The 13105-nt window shown below is 45.8% G+C and overlaps 1 protein-coding gene across 1 annotated transcript in view; it reads right to left on the bottom strand.

Moving 5' to 3' along the window:
- CFAP251 (cilia and flagella associated protein 251) overlaps positions 1-13105 on the bottom strand; it is a 591575-nt gene that overhangs the window by 87055 nt on the left and 491415 nt on the right. Inside the window, exons 17-19 of the mRNA XM_078667546.1 lie at positions 10009-10172; positions 8294-8384; positions 7648-7791 (exon numbers count right to left, since the gene is read on the bottom strand). Of these exons, the coding sequence (XP_078523672.1) occupies positions 7648-7791; positions 8294-8384; positions 10009-10172 (399 nt within the window). The remainder of the gene's footprint in view (positions 1-7647; positions 7792-8293; positions 8385-10008; positions 10173-13105) is intronic.

Genomic DNA, 13105 nt, shown 5'->3' with positions numbered 1-13105 from the left:
CTCTCAGTTTTCCCCCTAAGATTAGGGGTAGGCATTTTAGTTGCCTTATGTATGCAGATGATATGGTGGTGATGAATCTTACGCCTATAGGGCTCCAACGCAAATTAAACGCACTAAGATCTTATTGCCTACAAAATAAATTAACGATTAACACTGAAAAGACAAAAACCCTGTTCCTTGCAAGAAGAAAAAGGAAATTCACTTGGTTTCTAGGCAATGCGTGGTTGGAACAGGTCCAATGGTACAAGCATTTGGGTATGAATTTCTGAGATGATTTAAGATGGGACAAACAACTGGCTACCCAGAGGCTTGTAATGACAACTTGAATGGCTTGAAAATGTTTGATCGCAGATATGGCAGCTATACCTTTGAGCAATTAGGTAAAGTCATACAAGGTAAACTAATCCCACAGGCCCTATATGGAGTTGAGGTGCTAGCAATGGAAAGACTGGGCTCATGGGAAGGGTTAGAAGGTAGTATTTTGAAATTATTCCTTGATTTACCTAAATATGTAATGGCTCAAGCTACAAGGCGGGAGTTGAGAACTGGAGTGCTCTGGCAGATGCAAGAGCCCTACGTTTTTATTTTCTGACCAAACATGGAGTCCTCGGTGATAAATTATCATTGTTAGTTATGTCAATATTCCCTGGTAAGAGGAACGGTAATGCTGTATAGAAGTGGGTCCTAAACTACCCCAGTTGGTTCCGGTGCAAGCTGCTTCACGGCCTGAGACCAGCTTTTGTGTTCTAGGACTGGGATTACTCCAGTCTCCCAAATGTGAAGGGACATCCCACTCGGGGTGACAAATGCAAAACAACAGTTGATGGACAGAATGCAGAACAATGTCATACATTCACCCCAGTACAGAGATATGGGCCTAAATCCATCGTTTTTTTGCACTCCACACCACTCCAGTTCAGACATGGCCATATGCAAATCAGCCTTGACCCTGTGCCTCATGGGAACAGTCCAGCCCGAACTGCCAAGCCATGTCTTTCCTGGACCGGAATCAAGCATCCTAGGACCGGTTTCTGGCTATCAGCCTTCTTCAGCCAGGATAGCTTGACTCCAGTGGTGTGGAGAGCATGGGACTCACGTCTGAGCATACCCATCCCACTCGGCCCTGTAACAAAAACAGCCCCCAGGGACCAAAACCGGTCCCCACCCTTGCGGCACACCGGGGGATTGCCCGGTGCCCGCAACGGCCAGTCCGGGCCTGGGCACAGCATATTTAATGGAGCTATGGGTACCCATTGGTCCTGGGCATGGACTCCAGCATCCTCCTCAGTCAAAACGAGCTGGAGATGGTGGACTGGGGTGGTTCCAATTTGACTATTTCAAGATTTATCTGGATGCTGTCAATGGTTTTCTGGAATAATGGCAAACTCCTCCAATTACCTCCGTGAATAGTGAAGGCCAGGAGTGAGCCCAAGCCCGGACTGGCCGTAGCGGGCACCGGGCAATCCCCCGGTGCGCCACACGGGTGGGGGCCGGTAAAGAGCTCAGCGGCACCCCCAACACCCGGTGGGGGTGTTGGGGGGGTATGGAGGCAGGGGGCCGGACGAGCACTTTGCCAAGGCCGATGTTGGTTCCCAGTCCAGCCTTGAGTGAGCCACGTTGATTATAGTTATTCTGTAAATGTTTGGCCCTCTCTGCAAACATTAGTAAACTTCAGGTGAATATAAATACAGCTCCTGGAGGCAACTGGGTTTTCCTGCAGCAATTATGAGATCATGATGAATTAGACACTCCTACAGATAGTGCAGGTGACAAGACTTCTCCTGGGTTTTGCTGACAGACGTTGTTGGGTTCACCTCATGCTCAGCAACTGGGAAACCTTGTGTTCTGGAGCAGTGCAGACCTCAGTGGCTGCCACATGTAATCACAGGCAGCCAGCAGGCTCTCTTCTCTAAGGCATAGTCTATCACCCTATTCCTCAACAGGCAGGGCTCTTTCCTCCCATTGTAGTCAAGCAGCATTTCAAACAGGATTCCTCGTCCAGTGTGGCAGGAAAATAGAAATCAGGCAAACTCTACATTTGGATCTCAACCCTTCTCAAATATACTGAAGTGCAGTTCCATCCTTGACTGATGAGAGATTATGGAGACATTTACCAGACCAGAGGGCCAGCATTTATGATAAGAGCTAACCAATCGCTCCCCTGCAATGTTCAAATTCTGGAGGACTCTTCCAATCCAAGATTGCATTACCACTAAAAAAGGAACTAATGTTCGTACTATGGACAACATGATCCTTCATGTGTTGGTTCCAAAAAGGACAGGGAAATGTGTATTGAAACCCAGACAGTAGACACTCATCTTACTGATATGTAGATCAGGGAGGAAGGGGGGGGGGGAGCTGGGAGCACTCTGGAAGAGGAACAGCGGCAAACATACAAAGTAAAGACTACACAATATACTCATACTCTGCCAACTGCACACACAGGCTTCCAGCTCAACCATGATATAAACAAAGTGTAAACACAAATCTTGCAGACTTGTCCCACAAGGCCACAGAAAAAGGCCTCTTCATTAACTATACTTCACGATGCTACTTATGAGACCCAAAAGCTTGGGTAAGGAGGACAGAAGACACTCTTTCAAAGAAGGGTGCTCTAACTATACTCCCTCAACCGCCCAGTTGTGCTCTGGGGGTCTCAGAGCATTTAACAGGGCGTCCTTTCAGCAAGCTAACATGAATGTCAGGTTCTGGGCTGGGGAGATGAGAGATGGGAGATATGATAAAAACACAAAGACTGTGCAGGGCCAGAGTATGGCTCTGAAGAGCCATGCTAAGGATTTTGTGTCCCAAAAACACTCAAGGCAACAAATTACAAACATGATCGTATACTCAATAGGTAGCAAGTGAAAGTAACTTACTTTTGGGAGATTTGATCAAATGTTTTTTATAAAAGATAAAGGTTTTGCCGTGGATGGTAAAATAGCTTAACTATGACAAGTGTGAAGTTGGGGACACTTGCAAATATGACATTTCCAAAGTCCAGCCATGAAATAATCAAAGCATCTTTTTGACAGAGTGAAGGTGAAAGTTGGTGGATTTCAGCATTCTGCTGATGACTTCAGCGAACTAAATAGTGAGGTCAATTATAAACTAACACATTTCACTAACAGAGAAAATCTTTGGATTTGAGCTCATCAAAAAGTTAAGCATCAAATCCGTTTTGCTTTTTTTTGTTTGGGAGGCTTACGGAGGGACTCACTTTCTGCAGGTTGAGTATCGGAAAGTTGTCAGATATCCAGATTTGAGGTTTCGTATGGCTGGTCTGAAGGGTACGGTTGTTATTGATTGATGAGATTTTTCTTTAGGATTGGGTGCATGTTGTTGGAAGGAATCTCCAGGGCCCATGAATAATGGACTCAGTGTACAAGTCAGAGTACCATTAAACACAGGACTTGGGCATCTAGCCAGGCCCAATTTAGAAAACAAGTGTTCTAAATGGGCTGCATATCCCTTCTAGGACACAGCAATTCAGTCACACATGGAGAGGGTATCCAGCAATATTTCAGCATCAGAATAATTGAATAAGCAGAGTAAATCACATATTTCCAAATACTGTGGGGTTGTCAGTCATTTAACTACTATCACGTATGGTGGTATACTATATGGGGCTCTCACAGAAGAGTTGATTGATGTTAATACATTGAGGTGGGAAAGCTTCTTAATTTTAAACGTCAGCTCAAACCCCAAGTAACCAAAAGGCTCATAAGTAACCCACAACAAACTATGGGCTCAACTCAAGTCATCGTTGATATTTTATTTTGCTAAATGAACAGTTTACAGATCTTCAGTGTCCAGTTGTGAGTTTACCAGCAATCCGATTGTCAGTGTCCCGTCGAAAGACACAGACTAAGGTGTACCAGTTGGAAGTCATATTTGTCCCGAAATCAATGTAGGGGATGACTGCTGGTAATGTACTACTGTCCAGAGCATGTTCCTCAGAGTATCAGAAATCTCAAAGGTTGTATCACATACCTAGCACAGCATGGTCAAGGTTTTAGGTTGACACGAGGACTTATGGGACAGGGAGCAGCTACTGGGCTCACCAGATAAATTGTGAATTGTCTAGGATCAAACCGCACATATAATGTACGATAATTCTGCAACTGTAAGGGCTAAAAGGAACATAGCAACAGTTTAGAAAACATGTACAGACCTTAGCAAATGTAATGATGCAATACGTTCTAGTGTGATATGGAAAATCCTCTGTGACTGTGAAGGGGAAAATACCAGTCCCCACAAAGTCAGAGATGGTACAAGGGAAACTAGGGATGATGCAAGTTCATCGCACTTGCAGTCCTTCACTGATCCCTGCAGGCCTACAATAGGGTCGGATTGGGAAGGTGGGCACTCAGGTAATGGGCCTCTATCAGACTCGCAGCTGTGGGCCGCTTTTTGGCCAGCGCAGATGCCAATTTGGGCTGTGTCTGTGTTGTTCAGATGCCGCCAGCGGCCCAGTGGGGGCCATAGCTTTCTTTCCGGAGGCAGATGGGCCTCTATTACATCCCCTTCACCATCGGGGTGGAGGTATCATTCCCAGTCTCTAGCTGGGTCGGCCAATTAATGAATACAGATAGAGGGGGAAGTCCTGAGCAGAAGTGGCCTTACTTATATTCAGGTGTGTTTCACCATTGTAAACTAATCCGTGCACAATTAGTCCTGGCAACATTTGCCTTTTTTTTTTAGAAGACCACCCCCTTCTTTTCATTATTACTTAAAACACTGAAGCAGTGTTTTGCGAAAAGGCACAATGCGCAAATGTGGGCTACTTTTTTTAGGGTGCCCGAGCCTATTTTTTTATCCCAATTGAATCATGTCCTCAACCTCCCAGCCAGTACAGTAGTTCTAAGGTCGATTCCAGCCACCTGGGCTGCAAGGTCCTGTGGCTCTTGAGTAGCTCATGTCTTTAATGTGACAACCATAAAGGTTGCTTGGACTTAGTTCTGGATGTTCTTCAGCAGGGCTCTGAGGTTCTCTGCGCAGGCCATTACATCCTCCTCTGGCTTAAGTCACACCAGCCAAGCTCTATTCCATATCCTGGGCTTGACCCTAACCTTAAGGGATAACAGCCAGATCCACAGTCTTGTTCCTGATCCACAACTGTCCATTGAGTCTCTTCAAGTACAGAGGAAGTAAAAACCTCCCATTCAGGGCAACAATATTTATCCTGCTTTAATGCGTGAGGTGGGAAACAAAGGTAAATCCAAGTATAACTATTTGCAAATTTAAAACCATTCTTCCAATCTGGAGAAATGTATCTTCTGGTCTTTCTTTTGCCTTTCCAGGTTCTTGATGATGACTTTTCCGGCCAAAAAAACCCCATAGTATCACACTTATTTTTCCCATCTTCATTGTTTACTTCTCCGCTGATAACTTTGCCCCTCTAAAATTATGGCTTAATTCTTTCACCCAACTTCTCTGTAAACTCTTTCCTACTGTTCATCTCTCTCCTTACCTCTTATCACTGATTGCGATTAAGGGTGGGCGGCCAGCTACGCTCCGTGCACGGAGCGTAGCCGGCCGCCACCCGCCTCCCTCCCGCCCTCCCTAAATACATCAATAAAAGTATGAAAAGCTATTAAAAACACTTACCTTGTCTGCCGCGTCCCCGGGGCTCCCTCTCGCCGTCCCGCGATTCTCGCCGCCATTTCGGGTCCTAATGCGCATGCGCGGGCGGCCGCGCATTTCTCATGAGGAATGCGCATGCGCGGCCGCCCGCGCATGCGCATTAGTATCCGGGTCGGTGGCGGCGCGAATCGCGGGACGGCGAGAGGGAGCCCCGGGGACGCGGCAGACAAGGTAAGTGTTTTTAATAGCTTTTTATACTTTTATTGATGTATTTAGGGAGGGCGGGAGGGAGGCGGGCGGCGCGGAGTGGGGCTACGCGGAGTGCGCGGGTGGGCGTAGTTATGTGCCCACTTCGCGTAGCTCCGCAGAGCCCCACTCCGCACACTACGCCCAGGGTTAATTGCGATTCACTTTCCACTTCCTTTGAATTGTCCTTAGTTTATGTCCATGGTTTTCTCCCCTCCTGTCTCTCTCGTCTTCTCTCCTCTTATGCTCCATCTCCTAGTTCAGGCTGGTCCATCACCCTCCTCCGCGTGCTCTCTTAATTCAAATCACTTGCCCTTCTGGCCCCTTCGGCTGTGCACACTAATTATTCCTTATAAATGTGTCCTGCCTTTCAGGAAGCCCATCTGCTCCTCGAGGCCTTCCATGACAGTTTTTTAAGCATAGTTAAATAGTAATTTTGTGCAACTTAAGTATTCTCAGCGATTGTTATGTGAAGCTTTTTGTAATGTAGTGACAAAATGAAATTAAAATGAAGGCTAGCCACACCAATAGGTCCGATAGTGGGCGCATCATAGTTCACAAAAAACGGAAATAAAGAAAAGGTTGTCACTTGCTGAAAACTCAAAATAAGAACATCTAAAAGATAAATGTACAATTGCTCCAGCAAATATAAAAGTAAAAAAAACAAGGAAACAATCCACCTTATGCATTAAGATTTTGCCACACACTGTTAGGAACAATTGTATTGTGTTGTATTGTAATTGCAAATATATAGCACTTACTACCCCTGACAAGGCATCAAAGTGCTTTTTCATAAAGTAATTTGAGTGGTGGATATGTTAGTCAGTTATTTGTATTGAGAAGGATAGTGGAGGCATAGAAGAGTGAAAAGGGTTGTATTTATATAGCGCTTGCTACCCCGATGAGTTACTGAAGTGTTTTTGCATTTATTTTAACATATCTAAAAAAAGTGCCAGCACTGTTATGTTATGTTAGGGATTACTTGTATAGCGCCTATCACCGCCGGTCTCTAAGCGCTTACCAGAAAAAACATAACACACTAATGACCCTAGAACCTCAGTTGTTTCACCTCCTATGATGTCATGAAGGCCTTTCTGAAAAGATACGTTTTTAGTTTCTTTCTGAAAGGTAGAAGCTGCGATTCCTCTTTCAAGGTAGGTGGAAGCTCGTTCCACAGTTGTGGAAGGAGCACAGACAAGGCCCTGCCTCCTTTGGTCTTTAATTTGAACCTAGGTTGAGACAGGTTGGAGGTTGTTCCTGAGCGCAATAGCCTCTCGGGAATATACCTCTCACCCTTAAACATGAAGTTTAAAGTGACATTTGGGTTGTGTCTGCTGCAGTGGGCCTATATTAAATAACTTGGGCACTGGGATTTAATATTTTACATATTAAGCACTGGTCCACCTGTTATGTCTGACAACCCCTCTGGCAAAAACAAGGCTACGAAATACCATCGAAAAACATGATTTGTCAATGAACAGGCAAACAGCGCTCACATAGCCTAAAGATGCCTTAGGTGCTATTTCTCACCAGTTGCTTTGTGTAATTATTTTTGGGCTGTTTTGCACTTTAGAATTATCGCTTTAAACACAGTACGACTGTTTTACAAAACAGTTTTTTTCTTTAATTAAAATGAATATATAAGTTGATAAAAATTAGCATGCATGCCATGACTTCAATCTGCTAAATATAAACGCTGTTTCGAAGCGAGTGTAGTACGGTCCCTGCGGCGCCCTTATCATCTGTCATCATGAATGAAAAACAGTCGTCTGAAGTAAAGAACACCCCGCTCGAGCGCCGGTGGCGTTTACTAACCTCTTGCTCCGTGGGGTAGAATCCTAGGGCGCGCATTATGAACGGTACTTCCTTCAAGGGAATTCGTGTCGACACTTGCCTGGGCTCCATTGTGTCGACGCCTTGACTACGCAGCAGTGCGTAGTAAAAATAGTCCTCCATTTCCTAAGCAGAAACAAGGACGCACAATGAATCACCGATCCAACAGAGAAACCACTGAAACAGCAGCACGCGACTGGCGTCGTCAAAGCCATGTCATGAAATGAATGAGCCAGACGCCGCAGGTAAACCTCCTATCAATGCGATCTCATGCATTTGCTTATGCGCGTTTAATTATACTGCACAAGAATAGGGTTGCCACCTTGCCAGTATTTCATCTGCATGGACTGTGTTTCAAGTTAAGGACCGTAAAATGAGAAAACTGTAAAAAATGATGTGTTTTCTCCTCAAAGCATAAACCTAAAGCAGTAAAATACAAGGAGAGACAACTTCAAAAACACTTTAGAACTGTCCAAACTATACCTACATTGAAAACATATTTAAAAAGAACATATTAAAAAAATAATATTTAATATTTTACTTAAAATGTGAAGTAATTGTTAATATTGTTCTCTGAGAAAGGCGGCAGTCATATGCGTGAAAAATTCCCCACTGTTACCATTCTCACCCTAAAAAACTCGCCATCTCTCCCGCCATCCAGCAGTCCATAGAAAGGAACAAGATCGTGTCCCCCGAGAGAGGCAGCCGCCTCCAGAGCTCTGCAACAAGAGAGGTACTGGTCAAACATGGCCGCCTCCGATCAAGAACCGCCGCAAGAAAAGATTAGCGTATCAATAACATTAAAACACCAAAAGACAGAGATTACATTTCTTGCAACAGAAAAACACCAAGAGAGATAGAATCAGTAACTCTGAGTCTTGGCTGTCAAAGTTACCCCCACCCCAAATAAGTGCTTGCTCACAGAAAAATCATTTATGATCAGGCTTTTCTTCCTGGACTAGGCATGCCTTTGGAAATACATGAGTACGTCACGCCTAATACAGCTACTCGCAGGAAATGCTTTTTGAATTGGGTCTGGACATGGAGGCCTAATTCATATCAAAGAGATAAGTCAGTAAGACATAATGTTGCCTGATTCACAAATAAGTAATTATGCTTAAGTGAATAGGCACTGAGGAGGTTTAAAACTGCTTCCCTCATTTAAGAAACACCAACTCTTATGTTTGAATTCCTTCCAAGGTAAGCAACCTATGCATCGGAATGCAGGACCTTCACATATGTTTCTGGTTTGTACCGATACTTAAGTGTACAGAGAGAGTCGCATCATTAAAGGGATTCTGTAAGCAAAGGGTTAAATGTGAAGATACAAAAGGGAAATACAATACAAATCTTTGTGAACACACACAAAGTTAGACATTTGGTGTTGGCCTTTTTTGACTTTGCCTTTCCCTAACCACTCCTCTCTCCTGACACCCCTTGGGACGGAAACTCAAGGCAGTTAAGCCACTTGTCCCCTATAATAAATTTAAGGTCTAAAGAAAGCCCCTCAGTGAGGTCTCTTGACTCCAAGTCTTGGGCTTCTGAGAAGGAAGTAAGAAGCGTTGGCTGAATGTGCAGGGAGAGGGAGGGAAAACATGTGGGGAACATGTGGGGAAACACCCTGTGGGGTCAAAAGACGGTAACACAATTTGCAGCACCAACAGATTTAAAAGCATTGTGTTGCTATGCAATGCCTCAAACAAGGAACATGGGTCAGAACCAACACTGGCCCTCTCCTGGGCACATGGGAAAGTCGGACCACTGCTGCTTTTATTGCACCTTCTCTGTGCATGTAAGACAAGCTTTGACTTTGCCTTTCCCTGACCACTCCTCTCTCCTAACACCACTTGGAACGGAAACTCAATGCAGTTAAACAACTTGTCCCCTATAATAACTTAAGGTATAAAGAAAGCCCCTCAGTGAGGCCTCTGTCAACTCCAAGTCTTGGGCTTCTGAGAAGGAAGTAAGGAGCGTTGGCTGAATGTGCAGGGAGAGGGAGGGAAAACATGTGGGGAAACACCCTGTGGGGTCAAAAGAAGGTAACACAATTTGCAGCACCAACAGATTTAAAAGCATAGTGTTGCTATGCAATGCCTCAAACAAAGAACATGGGTCAGAACCAACACTCGCCCTCTCCTGTGCACATGGGAAAGTCGGACCACTGCTCCTTTTATTGCACCTTCTCTGTGCATGTAAGACAAGCTTGTACTACTGCTGCCAATGAGTATCAGATTTGTGTGACTCCAGGAAGCTTGTAAAATCGTTACTATACAAAAGTCCAACCTATTTGTTTTATCAGTGTTAGTACAGAAGTGTCTGCAGTTTTGGTACTCGGTAGCTTACTGTAAATTAGTTTCCCACATCAGCACTGTGCAGTCTTTTCCTCCTGCCGTAAAGACATAGGCGCCATCACAGGAACAGACTAAGTTGGCGACACCGGCTGGATGGCAAATGAGAGCCGAAGACGTGTGTGGATTGCCATCAACTGGCAACATTTGCAGCCCAACCTATGAAGAAACCAAAGCATAACATCAATTAAACAATGCCAGTAAAGACAGTGAAGCATGGTATGCTTGCCCGATGCACTAGATATGTCATATGATATCAACCAGATACGTCATATTTAAGAACCTAGCAAAGCAAGTATGTCATTTAAATGCAAGTCTGAAATGTGCGGACAAAATCTGAATTTGTATTAACCGGTGAGGGCAACTCCTAGGGCCAGATGTACTAACGTTTTTGCGGTAAAAAATAATTCGCAAAATGCATTGCGATTACAAAAACGTGTATTTCCTTCGCATTAAAGAGCCCATCCGCAAAATAGAGAAGTGAAACATGGTGGTGCCTTTCTGTATTCTTCTAAGGTATTTTATAAGATTGTTGCAACCTGTGCTATGCTGCACAACACAGCTACAATAAAAGGACACCCACTACTGCCTGATTATATCAGTTCAGATGACCTCTTCAAAATGGCATAAGGGTTGCAGAAGGAAGGGAATCGCTCATATATGTAACAATAAACTATTTTTAAGGTAAGTTTATTTTTTGTCAATTGTTAAAAAAGACTCGCACTCATTCTTCACAATATGTAACTATTTTCCCATGTTTATTTATAGGAAACATGATGGTCCATCATTAAATTAAAATAGTAGATTTCTTTGTTGAGTACATATTTTTTGCACAAAACATACTTAAATTAAGTACATTTTTCTGATTAAACATTTGAATTTTTAATGTCTCTTCCTTGTTAGGTCTCGTGACCTATCAATGCGCATGCGCATTGAGAGAAGTGAGACTATAGGGCTTTAAACAAAGTTTACCTAACTGTGGCGATTTGGTGCTGTGCCCGTGGCTTTTAGGTCAATGCGCAAGCGCATTGACCTAAAATGCGCGTGCACATCACCAAATCGCCGTCTGTTCCCTCAGCCGCACTCCTCCCACACCTTTGAAGTGAAGCTTAGCTTCACTTCAAAGGCCCCGGCTGCTTCACACCCTCATGCCGCTCTCCCCGCTCCGCCCCCTCCCCTGCCCGCCGTGTGCATTTCTCCTCCCCCCCCTCCCCACAGCAATGCCCTACGTCTTGTTTCCTTTCTTGTTTTTCTTTCAGGTGAGATATCTTTTCCATCATTTGCGATAATACAGTTCTCATATGCTCTAAATCACAGTTGCCATTTGACCTGTGGTTTACCAGGAATCTGGAGAAATGGACTGGGTTAATGATTAAATAACTTATTTGAAGCCATACTTTAACAAGTCAAACACACCTCAAAGCTAGTTAAGTCTTGAAAGTTGCCTCAATGCGTTCCTGCATATAAGCTTCTGTTGCAATAATAAACTGTGTGAGCAGTGAAAGGTTGTCTATATTTAGCGCACTCTACTCAAGCACATTATACTGAGCGTGTGTGACATTCCCAGCATGCACGGAGAAAACGTCACACAACCATGACGGCACGCATTGGTACACAAATGTCTCAGGAGGCTGACGTGCACAGCTTGGAACAGCGCGCGCAATAGACTCAAGGCAGTAGGATGTGGGGTTCAAAATCTGCACATGAAGCACGTAACGATGTAGTGGTCTTTTTGTTTGAATCTGTTATTTGAGTTTTTCAAGATTTCCAAAATAGTACAACATGCACATAGCTCATATAATTGTTCGAGGTTCGTGTCAGACAGTTACAGGGAAATTAACTTGTGATTCAAATGCTGCTAAAAATAAAACAGAAAACTGTAATAATAAAACAAGCACTGGCATAGCCAATAGGCCTCGCCTTTGGAACCTTATATGAACCCATCTCAACCCCTCACCCTCACACCCTCACCCTCAACCCCTCACCCCCTCACCCTCAACCCCTCACTCACCCCCTCACCCTCAACCCCTCACCCCCTCACTCACCCTCACCCCCTCACTCACCCTCAACCCCTCACCCTCACCCCCTCACCCTCACCCTCACACTCACTCACACTCACCCTCAACCCCTCACCCTCACTCACCCTCAACCCCTCACTCTCACTCACCCTCAACCCCTCACCCTCACCCACCCTCAACCCCTCACCCTCACCCACCCTCAACCCCTCACCCACCCTCAACCCCTCACCCTCAACCCCTCACCCTCACTCACCCTCCACCCCTCACCCTCACTCACCCTCACTCACCCTCAACCACCCTCAACCCCTCACCCTCACTCACCCTCAACCCCTCACCCTCACTCACCCTCACTCACCCTCAACCCCACTCACCCTCAACCCCTCACCCTCACTCACCCTCACCCTCACTCACCCTCACTCACCCTCATTCACCCTCACCCTCACTCACCCTCACCCTCACTCACCCTCACCCTCACTCACCCTCAACCCCTCACCCTCACTCACCCTCACTCACCCTCACTCACCCTCACTCACCCTCACTCACCCTCACCCCCACTCACCCTCAACCCCTTACCCTCACTCACTCTCCCTCACCCTCACTCACCCTCAACCCCTCACCCTCACTCACCCTCAACCCCTCACCCTCACCCTCACCCCCTCACCCTCAACCCCTCACCCTCACTCACCCTCAACCCCTCACCCTCACCCTCACTCACCCTCACCCTCACTCACCCTCACTCACCCTCAACCCCTCACCCTCACTCACCCTCACCCTCACTCACCCTCAACCCCTCACCCTCACTCACCCTCACCCTCACTCACCCTCAACCCCTCACCCTCACTCACCCTCACTCACCCTCAACCCCTCACCCTCACTCACCCTCAACCCCTCACCCTCACTCACCCTCAACCCCTCACCCTCACTCACCCTCACTCACCCTCAACCCCTCACCCTCACTCAACCTCAACCCCTCACCCTCACCCTCACTCACCCTCAACCCCTCACCCTCAACCACTCACCCTCACTCACCCTCAACCCCTCACCCTCACTCACCCTCAACCCCTCACCCTCACC

Source organism: Lissotriton helveticus, chromosome 11, assembly GCF_964261635.1.
Source record: "Lissotriton helveticus chromosome 11, aLisHel1.1, whole genome shotgun sequence".
Taxonomy (NCBI): Eukaryota; Metazoa; Chordata; class Amphibia; order Caudata; family Salamandridae; genus Lissotriton; species Lissotriton helveticus.
This window is presented reverse-complemented; position numbering and strand designations above follow the sequence as displayed.